The sequence below is a fragment of the Mobula birostris genome, chromosome 1 (assembly GCF_030028105.1).
Source record: "Mobula birostris isolate sMobBir1 chromosome 1, sMobBir1.hap1, whole genome shotgun sequence".
Lineage (NCBI taxonomy): Eukaryota > Metazoa > Chordata > Chondrichthyes > Myliobatiformes > Myliobatidae > Mobula > Mobula birostris.
The window spans coordinates 106,317,547-106,335,259 of record NC_092370.1 but is presented as its reverse complement, the minus strand read 5'-3'; the positions used below and the strand labels follow the sequence as shown (position 1 = coordinate 106,335,259).

Below are 17,713 nucleotides of genomic sequence, written 5' to 3'. Positions count from 1 at the left end.
GTAGAAATACGCAAAACAGCAGCAATAAAAGATTAAAAGTGACCAGTGCACGAGTAGAGTGTTTCTGAGTTGGAAGTTGAGGAGGTGGCAGGGCATTCAGACAGTGTACGTTGTGCTAAGTGACAACAGAGCGTTAAGAAGTCTACCAGCCTGGGAGAAGAAGCTTGATCCTGACATAATCTCCACATTTCCAACATGGGGTCATCCATTTTCCCCTAGTGGTTGGTCTCCAGCTTTCGCTGATTCTACTCCCACAATCCTCCATCCTCTTTCCTATCAGATCACACTGATGTGTTTTGATTTCATTGGCTCAGGCTTGCCTGACTGACCTGTGCCAGCTTTTTTACTAGGTCTAACCCATGGCCACAAGCAATATTATGCTCATCCCCAGATGTGTGCCTCAGATGACTTTGTTTTCTGAATCAAACCATTTCAAAGCAAGTTAGCCAGGTCAGCCAATCACTAGGCTCAAGATACTTCAGGTCACAGATTGGTCCTTCCACAGTACATAACTGAACAGTTCCTTTGGAAATGATTTCAAGTTTAGCAAATTATTAACAGGAAATTCATTGTGTCCACATCTAGCTGCTCTAATCAAGCCAGTACTGTACAGGAATCTATTTACAAAATGGCAACTGCAAGAACAGACTTACAATGTGGCTGTCTCCATTCCTTTGAAAGAATGGCAAGAACAAAGACATTTAGTTTACCAACTTCCACACTCCTTAACTCATTCATTCAATTTTGCTGATTTGAAGATTGTGATTCTTCCTGGCCAACAGTGAAATGCTTCTATTTCAGTTGTGCTCCCAGTGCATAGCCTCAACATTCTTCAGACCTTCCTGATGTTCCTTCTCCATTTGTGTGGGAAAATACCAAGAAGTTGATGGGAATGTCAAGTTTCTTCTTTTGAGCACATCCTTGAATCTTTTCCAGTGCCTGCTTGATAATCCTTCCCAATGATAGCTCAAAATAGTTAGTTACAATAATATAAGCACTGAACAAGCAAGCAACATGGTCTAACCAGTGTAGCCAACTGAGTGCAACTAGGGCCTAGATGTACTTTGATAATAATTTCAAAGTTAATTATTATCAAAGTGCATATATGTCACCATGTACAACCCTGAGATTTACTTTCTTGTGACACACTCAATAAGTCTACAGAATAATGACCGTAACTGAATCAATGAAAGACCACCTAACGTGGGCATTCAACCAGAGTGCAGAAGACAAACTGTGCAAATACAAAAAGAAAGAAATAATAAATAAATAAATAGATAATGTCCAGAACCTGTGATGAAGAGTCCTTGAAAGTGAGTCCATTTATTGTGGGAACATTTCAATGATTGGGCAAGTGAAGTTACCCGCTTTGGTTTAAGAGACTAATGGTTGAAGGGTGGAAACGGGGCTCCATGAGTTGAATGGGAGTGTGACAAACATTATCACTGAAGTTGCTGAACCTGGTGGTGAGATCCTGGGGCTCCTGTACCACCTTCCTGATGGCAGCAATGAGCAGGAAGCATGTCCTTGGAAATGGGGGTCCCTGATGATAGATGCTGCTTTCTGACAACAGCATTTCATGTAGATGTGCTCAGTGGCTGGGAGGGCTTTACCTGTGATGGACTAGGCCATATCCACTACTTTGTGTGGGATTTGCTGTTCAAGGGCATTGGTGTTTCCATTACCAGATTGTGATGCAGCCAGTTGATATACCCTTCACTACATATCTATAGAAGTTTATCAAAATCATTATGAATCTCTGCAGACTCCTAGGGAAGCAGAGGTGCTGATGTATTTTTTTCTGTAATTGTTTATGTGCTGGCTCTAGGGCAGGTCCTCTGAAATAATAATACCAAGGAATTCAAAGTTGCTGACCCTTTCCACCTCTGTTCCTCCAATGAGAACTGGTTCATGGACCTTTGGTTTTCTTCTTCTGAAGTCAATAACCAGCTCCTTGGTCTTGCTGACATTGAATAAGGTTTTGTTATGCACCACGCAGCCAGATTTTCAATCTCCCTCTTGTATGCTAATGCATCACCACCCTTTGATTCGGCCTATGGCAGTGATGTATCGGTAAACTTGAATATGGTTTGGAGCTGAGCTTAGCCACACAAATAGAGAGCAGAGCAGGGGGCTGAACACAAGCGTTGTGGTGCACATGTGCTGATGGAGATCGTGGAGAGATGTTGTTGCCAATCTGAACTGACTAAGGTTACAAGTGAGGAACTGGAGGATCCAATTACAAATGAGGTATTGAGGCCAAGGTCTTAAAGTTTATTTAAACGCAAACAACAGGAATTCTGCAGACGCTGGAAATTCAAGCAACACACACAAAAGTTGCTGGTGAACGCAGCAGGCCAGGCAGCATCTCTAGGAAGGGTCTCGGCCTGAAACGTCGACTGCACCTCTTCCTAGAGATGCTGCCTGGCCTGCTGCATTCACCAGCAACTTTTATGTGTGTTTCTTAAAGTTTATTGATTAGTTTTTGGGGGTTGATGCTGTGCTGTAGCTGATAAAGGGCATCCTGATGTATGTATGCATCTTTGTTGTCCAACACGCTCAGGACCGTGATGCCAAGCCAACAGGTATTCTGGACTATTGGATGGTATTTCTATTGCTACCCAACACAAAATTCCAATAATTTAATTTATTTTTGAATGCCTCATTGAATTATGATAAATTTTCCAATGAACTACCAATGTGGGAAAGAAGTGCAGGAACCAGGACCCTGATGAGTTGAAAGGAGTGTGACAAAACATCACCACTGAACTAGTTGCCAGGCCCTCAAATTTCCAAATAATCAATCCGTGGATTAATTTTAATGTACCAGGAATGAGGCCTCGTAGTGAAAACTGTTATTGATTTTATTATCCAAACCTGGAATTTGGGGGATTTTGCACACAGCATTTTTTCAATGTCTTTCTCACTGTCTTCTGCAGATTTTCCAGGTCTCTGAAAAGTAACTGATAGCAGGCATCATTGGTGTCAAGTAGGCCATGATTTCTGTGCCCTGTATGAGGTCCTGAACTTTAAATCCCCTCCTTTATCAATTAAAGAGCACAAAGCACTTTGTAGGCAGTTGTGACTTTCATCATCTGTTGTGACTTTCATGGGTCTTGTGACGAGAATACACATAAATTAAGATGTTTGCTGGCCTGGGCTAGCAACAGTGGCATCAGCAGTTGGTCTGCCACCTGTCCTCAGGGGAAGGAGAGATAAGGAACAATGAAGCAGCATCTGGAGATGTGTAATGAAGGGACGGGAGAGAGAGCTGTCTGGAGCGGCTCCCCCTTTGAACCCTGAACTGTTTGAAGTGATGGACAGGCGATACCCCAGCAGGGGGATAAAAATGGACAGGTTCGCTAAGGCAGGACACACGACACCCGAGGTAACGAGACCCTGGAAGCGGTGCGCCTCTCACGAGTCGGTGGGAAGTACCGGACCTTAAACGCACAGGGTGGAAAGGTACGATCAGCGGGAACCCGGTGTGTGTCCACCCTCGCTTGGGTGCCGGGTTCACTGCAGAGGATCGACCGCATCTGGAGGAGGGGTCACAGTCGGTGACCTCGGGTGACATCACAAAGGACCCGCCCAAAAGCTGCTTGTGAGCAATATCGCCGGTCTGTGAGTGGAAGCCGTTTCTGAATGATCAGTCGTTCTCTCTCTCGCTCTCCCCCCACGTTGTCCATCACCATGGCAACAATTACTGTGAACTGAACTAAATCGAACTGGACTTTTGTATCACTTTGAAATTGGTCATTTACCCCTAGACAACGATAGAGCTTGATTGATGCTGTTATCTTAATTCTGTGCACGTGTGTTTATTATTGCTGAACTGTTGCATTTATTATCCTTTCGATTACTGTGTTGCTTGTTTCTTTAATAAAACTTTCTTAGTTCTAGTAATCCAGACTCCAACTGAGTGATCCATTTCTGCTGGTTTGGCAACCCAGTTACGGGGTACGTAACAGTCTGTAGAAATGTGAAATGGTTCCCTCCACTTGCCCTGCATTTCTAGGGTCTTGATTTTAAGGATTTGATGCTGAAGTTTTATAAGTCTGTCTGGAGTTAGCGTGTTGTCAGCAGTTTTTGGCCACTTATCTTAGAAACAATGTGCTACCATTGGAGAGGATACAAAGATGGTTCATAAAAATTATTTTGGGAATGAAAGAGTTAACTTAGTGTTTGGCTCTGGACCTGTATTCTCTGAAGTTTAGAAGAATGAGGGGTGGATCTTATTGAAACATCTTGAATATTGAAAGCCACTAGTTAGCTTAACCTGGATTGTTCCTTTAATTTCTTTTCCTCCTTTGTATTTACTTTTCAATATCAGCTAGCGCACACAATTAGGCAGTTTTGATTGTTTATTTGAAGCACAAAATAATTTAGTACAAGTGTGGCCCTTAAGGCATTAGTGAAATAGGCTGGATACATGGAGAAGCAAAGGCAGAGATCTGTAATGATTAATTTCCCTAACCTGTTTTCAGTAGGGAAATAAAGTCTGATGTGGGCAACTCAGTTAGTATTATTGAATTGGCACTTTAGTATACTATTGTTTTAAAGGAAAGTGTAGTTAAATTGCTTGTTGTTCTGAAGGAAGTGAGGCTAAATTTTGCAGTGGATATTCAGTTTGAAGTGATTAAGTCATTAAATTAAAGCTTTCCTACCACAATTTCATCATTTATGATTCGTATTTAATTTGGAGTAATCTATTTTGTCAAGACATATTACCTATGTTAATTTTATTTTTCTAAATTAAACATTTTACCCAGTGATTCAAAGATCCCAACACCTCCACAAGGTCATCGTTGGAAGGAAGTGCGTTTTGATAATAGAGTAACTTGGCTGGCGTCATGGGTGGAAAATGTCCAGAGTCTTAATAAATATATCATGCTCAACCCGAGTTCCAAGCTTAAGGTATGTATTTCCTGGCAATTCCTTTACAAAATTTATTCCATTATCCTTTATTTTAACTTGTTCCTTCTCAACACCAGATTTTTTCTTTCCCAGGAATGATTTGGTACAGACTTTAGGCTTTTGTAACAAACAGTAACATTGACAGTATAAACTAGCCTTAAAATGTCCATTAAAAATATGCAAGTCAAAATGCAAATTCAGCAGTAGTGTTGAAATTCAGACCCCCCCACTCCGATATCCATTCATCTACCAATCCCACTAAATACTGCAGAGTATTTTGCTGAGACCCCACTGCCCAAAGTACAATTTTGTAGGAAAACTTGTCCCTAAAGTTGATGATATCCTGCATTTTCCCCATACTTGTGCTCCCTCTACCAAGCCCCTAGATCCCATTGCACCACAACTGCACCCACCAGGTCTGTCCTGATGCCTTCTCCAACCTAGTCATAAGTGAATAACATTAACTTTTATGGAATAGACTAGCCAAGATTTATAGTAACCAATTGTCTGTCTTTTATTAAAACTCAAGCTAATCCAAGATTACGTGACTATAAGATGAATTAGTTTAGTTGTTTCCTTCGTGAGACAGCACCTCCTGTAAATGCCTTGACTCTACCCCCATCGAATTAGATTGTCTTAAATATTGATTTGGGATTCCTACACCTAATTGCCTTTTATTGATCCTTTGTATAAAAATGAGTATTTAGAGATATGCAACACACAAATAATGCTGGTGAACGCAGCAATCCAGGCAGCATCTATAGGAAGAGGTACAGTTGACATTTCGCGCCAAGACCCTTCGTCAGGACTAACTGAAAGAAGAGATAGGAAGAGATTTGGGAGGGGGAGAGGGAGATCCGAAATGATAGGAGAAGACAGGATGGGAGGGGTGGATCTAAGAGCTGGAAAGTTGATTGGCAAAAAGGATACCAGGCTGGAGAAGGGAGAGGATCATGGGACAGGAAGCCTGGGGAGAAAGAGAAGTGGGGAGGGGAGCCCGGAGGGCGGACAGCAGGCAAGGAGTTATAGTGAGAGGGACAGAGGGAGAAAAAAGAGGGGGGGAATAAATAAAAAATGTATTTAAAATATATTAAATAAATAAATAAGGGATAGCGTGTGAAGAGGAGGAGGGGCATTAACGGAAGTTAGAGGTCAATATTCATGCCATCAGGTTGAAGGCTACCCAGACGGAATATAAGGTGTTGTTTCTCCAATCTGAGTGTGGCTTCATCTTGACAGTAGAGGCCGTGGATAGACATATCAGAATGGGAATGGGACATGGAATTAAAATGTCTGGCCACTGGGAGATCTTACTTTCTCTGACAGACAGAGCGTAGGTGTTTAGTGAAACAGTCTGCCAGCCTGTGTCGAGTCTCGCCAGTATATAGAAGGCCACATCGGGAGCACCGGACGCAGTATATCACCCCAGCAGACTCACAGGTGAAGTGTCGCCTCACCTGGAAGGACTGTCTGGGGCCCTGAATGGTGGTGAGGGGGGAGGTGTAAGGGCGTGTGTAGCACTTGTTCTGCTTACAAGGATAAGGACTGGGAGGGAGATCGGTGGGAAGGGGTGAGGGGGACAAATGGACAAGGGAGTTGCGTAGGGAGCGATCCCTGCAGAAGGGGGGGGGGGGATGTGCTAAGTGGTCGGTTCATTAACTTAGTGACTTCATTAACTTTGCCTCCATCTTTCACCCTGCCCTCAAGTTTACCTGGTCCATTTCCGACACCTCCCTCCCGTTTCTTGATCTTTCTGTCTTTACCCCTGGAGACAGCTTATCTACTGATGTCTACTATAAGCCTACGGACTCTCAAAAGACAATAGATGCAGGAGTAGGCCATTCGGCCCTTTGAGCCAGCACTGCCATTCGCTGTGTTCATGGATGATCATCCACAATCAGTATCCAGTTCCTGCCTTATCCCCATAACCTTTGATTCTGCTATCTTTAAGAGCTCTATCCATCTCTTTTTTTGAAAGCATCCAGAGATTTGGCCTCCACAGCCTTCTGGGGCAGAGCATTCCATATATCCACCACTCTCTGGGTGAAAAAGTTTTTCCTCAACTCCAGTCTAAATGGCCTACCCCTAATTCTTAAACTGTGGCCTCTGCTTCTGGACTCACCCATCAGCAGGAACGTGCTTTCTGCCTCCAGCGTGTCCAAACCCTTAATTATCTTATCTGTTTCAATAAGATCCCCTCCCAGCCTTCTAAATTCCAGAGTATATAAGCTCAGTCGCTCCAATCTTTCAACATATGACATCCCAGGAATTAACCTTGTGAACCTACGCTGCACTCCCTCAATAGCAAGAATGTCCTTCCTCAAATTTGGAGACCAAAACTGCACATAGTACTCCAGGTGTGGTCTCACCAGGGCCCTGTACAGCTGCAGAAGGACCCCTTTGCTCTTATACTCAATTCCCCTTGTTATGAAGGCCAGCATGCCATTAGCTTTCTTCACTGCCTGCTGTACTTGCATGCTTGCTTTCAGTGACTGATGTACAAGAACACGTAGATCTCGTTGTGCTTCCCCTTTTCCTAACTTGACTCCATTTAGATAATAATCTGCCTTCCCGTTCTTACCACCAACGTGGATAACCTCACATTTATCCACATTAAACTGCTTCTGCTATGCATCTGCCCATTCACCCAGCCTGTCCAAGTCACCCTGTATTCTCATAACATCCTCCTCACATTTCACACTGCCACCCAGCTTTGTCATCGGCAAATTTGCTAATGTTACTTTTAATTCCCTCATCTAAATCATTAATATATATTGTAAACAGCTGCGGTCCCAGCACTGAACCCTGCAGTACCCCACTGGTCACTGCCTGCCATTCCAAAAGGGACCCGTTAATTGCTACTCTTTGTTTTCTGTCAGCCAGCCAATTTTCAATCCATGTCAGTACTCTGCCCCCAATACTATGTGCCCTAATTTTGCCCACTAATCTCCTATGTGGGACTTTATCAAAGGCTTTCTGAAAGTCCAGGTACACTACATCCACTGGCTCTCCCTTGTCCATTTTCATAGTTAAATCCTCAAAAACTTCCAGAAGGTTAGTCAAGCACGATTTTCCCTTCGTAAATCCATGCTGACTCAGACCAATCCTGTTACTACTATCCAGATGTGTCGTAATTTCATCTTTTATAATTGACTCCAGCATCTTTCCCACGACCGACGTCATGCTAACCGGTCTGTAATTCCCTGTTTTCTCTCTTTCTTCCTTCTTGAAGAGAGGGACAACATTAGCCACCCTCCAATCCACAGGAACTGATCCTGAACCTATAGAACATTTGAAAATGATTACCAATGCGTCCACGATTTCTAAAGCCACCTCCTTAAGTACCCTGGGATGCAGACCATCAGGTCTTATCTATCAGGGGACTTATCAGCCTTCAGACCTAACAGCCTATCTAATACCATTTCCTGCCTAATATAAATTTCCTTCAATTCATCCATTACCCTCCTTTGGCCACTATTACATCTGGGAGATTGTTTGTGTCTTCCCTAGTGAAGACAGATCCAAAGTACCTGTTCAACTCGTCTGCCATTTCCTTGTTCCCCATAATAAATTCACCCGCTTCTGTCTTCAGGGGCCCAATTTTGGTCTTAACTATTTTTTTTCCTTTTCACGTACCTAAAGAAGCTTTTACTATCCTCTTTTATATTCTTGGCTAGTTTACCTTCGTACCTCATTTCTTCTCCGCATATTGCCTTTTTAGTTACCTTCTGTTGCTCTTTAAAAGTTTCCCAATCCTCCGGCTTCCCACTCGTCTTTGCTATGTTATACTTCTTCTCTTTTATTTTTATACTATCCATTACTTCCCTTGTCAACCACGGCCTCCCCTTACTCCCCTTAGGATCATTCTTCCTCTTTGGAATGAACTGATCCTGCACCTTCTGCATTATTCCCAGAAACACTTGCCATTGCTGTTCCACTGTCATCCCTGCTAGGGTATTGTTCCATTGAACCTTGGCCAGCTCCTCCCTCATAGTACCATAGTTTCCTTTGTTCAACTGTAATACTGACACTTCTGAGTTTCCCTTCTCCCTCTCAAATTGTAGATTAAAACTTATCATATTATGGTCACTACCTCCTAATGGCTCCTTTACCTCGAGGTCCCTGATCAAATCCGGTTCATTGCACAACACTAAATCTAGAATTGCGTTCTCTCTGGTAAGCTCCAGTATAAGCTGTTCTAAGAATCCATCTCAGAGGGACTCCACAAACTCCCTTTCCCTCACAGCTACCTGGACCATTCCTCTTGCCACCCTGTCTCTTGCAAAAATGCCATCCCCTTCTCACAATTCCTCCATCTCTGCTGCATCTGCTCTCAGGATGAGGCTTTTCATTCCAGGACGAAGGAGATGTCCTTTTTTGAAGAAAGGGGCTTCCCTTCCTCCACCATCAACTCTGCTCTCAAACGCATCTCTCCCATTTCAGGCACATCTGCTCTCACCACATCCTCCTGCCACCCCACTAGGAATAGGGTTCCCTTTGTCCTCACCTACCACCCCACCAGCCTCCCAGTCCGACATATAATTCTTCATAACTTCCACCACCTCCAACGGGATCCCACCACTGAGCACATCTTTTCCTCCTCCTCCCCCCCCCCCCCCAGCTTTCCGCAGGGATTGCTCCCTACACGACTTCCTTGTCCATTCGTCCGCCCCCATCACTTCCCACCAATCTCCCTCCCGGCACTTATCCTTGTAAGCGGAACAAGTGCTACACATGCCCTTTCACTTCCTCCCTCACCACCATTCAGGGCCCCAGACAGTCCTTCCAGGTGAGGCGACACTTCATCTGTGAGTCGGCTGGGGTAATATACTGCGTCTGGTGCTCCCAGTGTGGCCTTCTGTATATTGGCGAGACCCGACAAAGGCTGGGAGACCGTTTCGCTGAACATCTACACTCTGTCCGCCAGAGAAAGCAAGATCACCCAGTAGCCACACATTTTAATTCCACGTCCCATTCCCATTCTGACATGTCTGTCCACGGCCTCCTCTACTGTCAAGATGAAGCCACACTCAGGTTGGAGGAACAACGCCTTATATTCTGTCTGGGTAGCCTCCAACCTGATGGCACGAATATCGACTTCTCTAACTTCCATTAATGCCCCTCCTCCCCTTCACACCCCATCCCTTATTTATTTACTATATTCCCCCCCCCCACCTTTTTTTCTCTTTTTTTCTCCCTCTGTCCCTCTCATTATAACTCCTTGCCTGCTGTCCACCCTCCGGGCTCCCCTCCCCCCTTCTCTTTCTCCCCAGGCTTCCTGTCCCATGATCCTCTCCCTTCTCCAGCCTGGTATCCTTTTTGCCAATCAACTTTCCACCTCTTAGATCCACCCCTCCCATCCTGTCTTCTCCTATCATTTCATCTCCCCCTCCCCTTCCCTCTTTCAAATCTCTTACTATCTCTTTTTTCAGTTAGTCCTGACAAAGGGTCCTGGCCCGAAACATCGACTGTACTTCTTCCTATAGATGCTGCCTGGCCTGCTGCGTTCACCAGCACTTTTTGTGTGTGTTGCTTGAATTTCCAGCATCTACAGATTTCTTCGTGTCTGTATACTTAGAGATATGGATGGGTTAGTCAGGGTTAGCTGGTACAGTATCTGCAGGAGGTGCTGTCTCAAAAAGGTGGCATTAATCTTCAAGGATCCTACCATTGGTGTTAGGCCCTGTTATTGTAGCTAGCATCAGTCAATGCATATGGAAGCCTGAAGTCCCATACCACCAAGCTGGGGAACCATCAAGTTCTTGAACTGCCTTGCACAGCCCTAACTAACCAATGTAGCACTGTGGACCAACTCTAACACAACAGTGGACCAGTCTCTGATTGTGTCTTTGTTTTTTTTTTGGGTTAGGATGCTGTTTTTGCATAATTTACTCCTCTTTTCACTGTCTTATATAATTTGTTCGGTGTTATCTGTAGTTTACATACCAGTAATGCTACTGCATGCAAGTTTTCCATTGTATCTACTCGTGCATTTAACAATAAACTTGACTGGAATTGACTTGATGTAATGTATTATGAACAATCAGTTAAGACCATTAAAGAATTCTGTAGTCATTAAGCACTATTTTACCTATCAATTTCTTTGTGGGGGGGGAAGAAAATTGCTGGCACTATAATGAATTTGTTAGACATATTGTGAAAGTTGATATGATCAGTATCGGCAATAGAATTGTTGACGTTTGTTTCTGCTGCTGTGAGAATATAATGTGTCGTGTTGCCTAGCTCCTGGACAAAATGATCCTTGTGTCCAATATTCAATAATGACAACCTTGGACACTGTCTTTTTCCTCGGGTTTGGAAAGTCAAGAATTGGAGGACATAAGTTATAGTTAGCAGAATGAGATGTAATAGGAACCTGGGGGGCAACTTTTACACCCAGAGGATGGGTCAGTGTATGGAATGAGCTGCCAGAGGAAGTGGTTGAAGCAGGTACACTAACAGCATGTTAAAGACCCCTGGACGAGTTGCATGGACAGGAAAGGGTTTGGAGGTAAACAGCCCAAACTCGGGCAAATGAGACTAGCTTAGATAAGCATCTTGATCGAGGTTGACTATTCAGGCAGAACGGGTTGTTTCAATGCTCTGTGTCTCTAACCTTTGTATAGAGCACATTTCCCTGTCATCAGGAAAGCTGATTTTCCCCAACATCTTTCTGCCCCCACACATTTTTTTCTCCTTCAATTTCATAGCTCTTCTTGACACCAGTTTTGAGTGTCTAGAAGGTTGAAAGAATAGTTGACAGCAGCTGTTTCATTCAAGTAGTTTCTCTGGACAAGACTAATTGACTTGCTCAAAGGTGAGTTTTGTTTTATACTTCCCTTCTATGGAAATTCAGCTTTGTCCACTTTTGGTCCCTCAGGGACATCAAATCCAAGCCTAAAGATCCTTTATCAGTTCCTTCATGCTTTTAGTCAGAAATGACTGATTATAAAATATTGAGATTAGCCCAAAACAAACATGAGATTGAACCAAGAATTTATGGAATATTGAGTTCCACATTAGCTTTTGAGATGCTAAAGGCCTCTGAATCTTGATCTCAGTTGAAAAGGTGTTATCTCTAGTAAATAATTGACAAGCACAAATGACATTGTATTGTTTTCTATTGAAATCTACAGGGTGAGAAGGATTTGCAGAAATATGAAATTGCCCGGCGTCTGAAGGACAGAATTGACGCAATCCGACGTCAATATCGTGTAGATTGGAAATCAAGGGAAATGAAATCACGACAGAGAGCAGTGGCACTTTATTTCATTGACAAAGTATAGTATTTTATATTTCTGTTTAGCACATTGAAGTTAAATTAACTCAATGCAGGACATTTTTCCTTTTTAACATTTCCACAGACCATGAATAATTCAGTTGCAGGTATAGCCAGGGAAAAAAGTATTTGTCTTTTAGGGACCTATAGAAAATACTGCATGTAGAGGGAGAGGACACAATTACCAAAAGTACCTTCCTGTATACTTAACAAAAATTGTACAGGATTTGGACCTAGCACCAAGCTTTGGGGAGCACCACTAGGACCATGGGACTCCAGTCTGAAAAACAACCTTCCACCATGAAGACATGAGAGACAATTGATACTGGAATCTGGATTAACAAACAGTAATCTGGAGGAACACAGTATGTTGTGCAGCATCTGTGGGAGGAAAAAAGTTGATGTTTCGGGTCAAAACCTGCATCATTCCTGAGTTCCTTCAGCTCATGGTTGCTCCAACTTTACACCATCATTCTCTGTGTTTTACCATAAAGCCAATTCTGCATCCAAAAAGCTAACTCTCCCTGGGTTCCATGCAATCTCTCTCCATAGCAACCTACCATGTGAAATCTTATCAAAGGCTTTACTGTTCACCTTAGCATTGACCATCAACATGCCTCTCTCAGAACTTGCTTTCATAGAAACATAGAAAATAGGTGCAGGAGTAGGCCATTCGGCCCTTCGAGCCTGCACCGCCATTTATTACGATCATGGCTGATCATCCAACTCAGAACCCCGCCCCAGCCTTCCCTCCATACCCCCTGACCCCCGTAGCCAGAAGGGCCATATCTAACTCCCTCTTAAATATAGCCAATGAACTGGCCTCAACTGTTTCCTGTGGCAGAGAATTCCACAGATTCACCACTCTGTGTGTGAAGAAGTTTTTCCTAATCTCGGTCCTAAAAGGCTTCCCCTTTATCCTCAAACTGTGGCCCCTCGTTCTGGACTTCCCCAACATCGGGAACAATCTTCCTGCATCTAGCCTGTCCAATCCCTTTAGGATTTTATACGTTTCAATCAGATCCCCCCTCAATCTTCTAAATTCCAACGAGTGTAAGCCTAGTACATCCAGTCTTTCTTCATATGAAAGTCCTGCCATCCCAGGAATCAATCTGGTGAACCTTCTTTGTACTCCCTCTATGGCAAGGATGTCTTTCCTCAGATTAGGGGACCAAAACTGCACACAATACTCCAGGTGTGGTCTCACCAAGGCCTTGTACAACTGCAGTAGTATCTCCCTGCTCCTGTACTCGAATCCTCTCGCTATAAATGCCAGCATACCATTCGCCTTTTTCACCGCCTGCTGTACCTGCACGTCCTTGGTGAATACCAATGAGGCTTATTCATGTAGGATTTCACGTCCCATGGGTTCATACACTAATTACTGATCTCTAAGGAGAGAAAATGCAAAAAAACTGAGGTGCAAAGGGACTTGGGAACCCTTGCAACACACACAAAAATTGCTGGTGAACACAGCAGGCCAGGCAGCATCTATAGGAAGAGGTACAGTCGAAGTTTCGGGCCGAAACCCTTCGTCAGGACTTCCTGAGTCTGCTGCATTCACCAGCAATTTTTATGTGTGTTGCTTGAAATTCCAGCATCTGCAGATTTCCTGGTGTTTGCGTTGGGAATCCTTGTGCAGGATTCCCTAAAGGTTAATTGCAGGTTGAGTCTGGTAAGGAACGCAAATGCAATGTTAGCATTCAGTCCAAGAGGAGTAGAATATAAAAGCAAGGATGTAATACTGAAACTTTAAAAGTGAGGCCTCACTTGGAGTATTGTGAGCAGGTTTGGGCACCCCTTACCTTAGAAAGGATGTGCAGAAACTTGAGACAGTTCAAAGGAGTTTCATGAAAATGATTCCAGGATTGAATGACTTGTCGTATGAGGAGTATTTGATGGCTCTGGGCTGTATTCACTAGAATTCAGAAGAATGAGGGGTGACCTCGCTGAAACCTATCGAATGGTGAAAGGCCTTGATAGAGTGAATGTGGAAAGGATGTTTCCCAGATACAGCCTCAGAATTGAGGGGTGTCCCTTTGGAATGGAGATGAGGAATTTCTTTAGCCAGAGAGTGGTGAATCTGTGGAATTCTTTGCCACAGGCAGCTGTGGAAGCCAAGTCTTTATGTATATTAAAGGCAGAGTTTGATAGATTCTTGATTGGTCAGGGCATGAAGGGATGTGGGGAGAAGGCAGGAGATTAGAGCTGTGAAGAAAATTGGATCAGTCATGATGAAATAATGGAGCAGATACAATGGATCAAGTGGCCCAATTGTGCTAAAAATAAACAAACAAAATTACTACTGTTGGATACCTCTTACCCTTAATGTACTTATAGAATGTTTGAGTGCTCAATTTTACCTCCAAGGATATTTCATTGTTTGTGTTTTGCCTCCCAATTCCTTTAGTTCCTCCTTACATCCTCAGTATTCCTCAAAGACTTGCTTGGTTCCAGTTTCTGCATGCCATGTGCTATTTTCTCCCTTCCGATCAAGCCTTCAATATCCCTTATCCAAGGTTAATTTCATCTTTCCAGAACAAGCTGTCCCTAAACTCTTACTTTCAAGAGTCCCGCATGTTAGATGTAATTTCTCCCTTAAGTATCTTGTCACATCTGTGCCAGTGGTATAATTGTATCAGGACTTTGGAACAAGAGGTTCCAGGTTTGAATCCCACCGGCTCTTTGCACGCTTTCCATCCAGGCCGGTTGAGCATTGAACTGGCAGTTCAGTATTGTAAAACAGACAAATTCTAAAGAAACGGAAAGGTTGCTGCCTGATGCACCAAATAAGGTGCAGGGTGGAACTTTGCGCATCTGGTCACAATCTACTTTATCCAGATGCAATCATGCATTGATATATTGATATCAGCCTTTCCCTCTTTTAGGACTTGAGGACTGACATTATTTATTTTCATAACTACTTTGAAAGAGTAGAGGATTTGCTTACCTGTAATTCATTCTTTAAAGCTGGTTTATAGCTTGTTCATTGTTCAGCAAAGCTGACAAGACTAGTTCATAAGTGGCTGAAATGCACATCAGTTTAGTGGTTTCACTATATTTCATTCAAGAAATCCATTGAAAGGGATGAGAAGTTTTGAGCAGTGGCCAATCAGAGATCTGAAGCATGAGAAGACATGGCTCTTTCGGATCTGCCAATTGACTGCATAAGGCATCAACTCGCGGCACTTTGGTATTTTGAGCAAGCAGCCAATCGGAAATCCAAAGTGTGAGAGGACATAGCACACAGGTTTGCCAATTGATTACATAAGTTATCAACTCGCGGTAGTTTGGTGCTTTGACCAGTGGCCAATCGGCAATTTGGATTGATTGGCAAGAATGATTTAAATTAAGGCAGGGGCAAGAGGAGTGGCCAATGTTGGAATGGACAAGTTAGTGGGAATTTTGAGGCTTCAGCATGGAGATACTTGAGTGAGAGATGGCAAAAAAGCTGTTGGAGGGTTTTTTTCCTACTGTTTGTTTGTTGTTCTTTTTTGTATTTGGTCAGGACAGAAGAGATGCCAGGCATGATAGTTGGATGCTCTTCTTGAGGGATTTGGGAAGTCCCTAACGACTACACCTGCAAGAAATGCATCCATTGGCAGTATCCGGCACTCCACGTTAATGAGTTAGGGCTGAAACTCCATGTTCAGTGATGGATAGGATGTATAGAGAGCTGGTTACACCCAAGGGGCAGTACACAGGAAACAGGGTGACAGGAAGGAGAAGGGGGTTAAACTGCCAGTGCAGAGTACCCCTGTGGGCCATTCCCATCAACAACAAGTATACCACTTTAGATACTGTTGGGCAAGATAACCTAGCAGAGGAAAGTCAAAGTGGTCAGGTCTCTGGCACTGTCAGGCTCTGACTCAGAAGGGAAGGGAGACGAAGAGGTGAGTTGTGGTGATAGGGTACTCGTTAGTTCGGGATAGAGAAAGGAGGCTCTATGGACGAGAACAAATTCTTGAATGGTTTGTTCCCTCCTGGGTGCCAGTGCTCAGAATATTTCGGATTGAATCCTCAGCATTCTTGGGTGGGAGGGAGAACAGCCAGAGGTTGTGATCCATGTAGTTACTAATGACATAGGAAGGAAGAGTGATGAGGTTCTGCAAAGTGAGTTCAGGAAGTTGGGTGTTAAGTTAAAGTGCAGGACCTCCAGAGTTGTGGTCTCAGGATTGATACCATACCACGTGCTAGTGACGCCAGAAACAGGAATCATACAGTTTAATTTGTGACTAAGGTGTTGGTGTAGGAGTGAGGTCATCAGAATTTTAGATCATTGTGCTCTGTTCTGGAGAAGGTGGGAACCTGTACAGAAGGGACAGTTTGCACCTGAACTGAACAGGGACTAATACCCCAGTGGGAAAGGTTTGCTTGTGCTGCAGTGGGGGTGGGGAGATGGGTTTGTTAAACGAGTTGCATGGGGATGGGATGATGGAGACAGCAGCCAGAGAACTGGAAATGAATACCAATGAATTGATCCACTTGACCCGAAACAGGAGTGTGTGGCTCATGGCAGTCAAAGCTTAATCTGGGTATGGCACCTGCTGTTGATGATGGGGATGGGAACTAGAGTGCCAGAGCAGATAATGGAAAGGTTGTGGAGACAAATGTTGTTAAGACTTTAGACAAAGTCAGGAATCAAAAGGTTGAGCATGGTGCAACTAATGTGCTGAGCTGCATATATTTCAATGCAAGTAGTATCTTAGGAAAGGCAGATGAACTCAGAGCATGGGTCAACACATGGAATTACGATACTGTAGCCATCAGTAAGACTTGGTTGAAGGAGAGGCAAAACTGGCAGCTCAGTATTTCGAGGCTCCATTGTTTTAGAGGTGACAGAGCGGGAGGGGTTAAAGGAGGAGGGGTGGTGTTACTAGTTGGGGAAAATGTCACTGCATTGCTCAGTCAGGACGGACTGGAGGACTCATCTAGTGAGGCATTATGGGTGGAACTAAGGAATAAAGGTATGATGGCAGTAATGGGGCTGTATTACAGACCACCCAACAGTCTGCGGGACTTAGAAAAAACAAATTTGTTGGGAGATCAGACTGTTGCAGGAAACGGGGTTGTTATAGTAGGTGATTTTTAACTTTCCACATTGACTGGGACTCCCATACTGTAAAGGGACTAGATGGGATAGAGTTTGTCAAATGTGTTCAGGAAAGTTTCCTTAATAGTGCCTTTAAAGAGAGTGAACCCTTGCAAGGCAGAAGGTCCGATGGAGTACCTGGTATGGCTCTGAAAACCTGTGCCAGCCAACTAGCAGGGGTATTCAAGGACATTTTCAACCTCTCACTGCTACGAGCAGAAGTTCCACTTGCTTTAAAAAGGAAACAATTATACCAGTGCCAAAGGAGAATAATGTGGGCTGCCTTAACGACTCAAACACAAGGAAATCTGCAGATGCTGGAATTTCAAGCAACACACATAAAAGTTGCTGGTTAAAGCAGCAGACCAGGCAGCATCTCTAGGAAGAGGTACAGTCGACATTTCGGGCCGAGACTCTTCGTCAGG

General features: G+C 43.8%; 1 protein-coding gene across 2 annotated transcripts in view; it reads left to right on the top strand.

The window, feature by feature from the left end:
- Window positions 1-17,713, top strand: part of LOC140198751 (DNA topoisomerase 1-like) — a 46,875-nt gene that overhangs the window by 14,058 nt on the left and 15,104 nt on the right. For both annotated transcript variants that reach the window (XM_072259766.1, XM_072259770.1), the window contains 2 exons: window positions 4,773-4,917; window positions 12,054-12,197. In XM_072259766.1, the coding sequence (XP_072115867.1) occupies window positions 4,773-4,917; window positions 12,054-12,197 (289 nt within the window). The remainder of the gene's footprint in view (window positions 1-4,772; window positions 4,918-12,053; window positions 12,198-17,713) is intronic.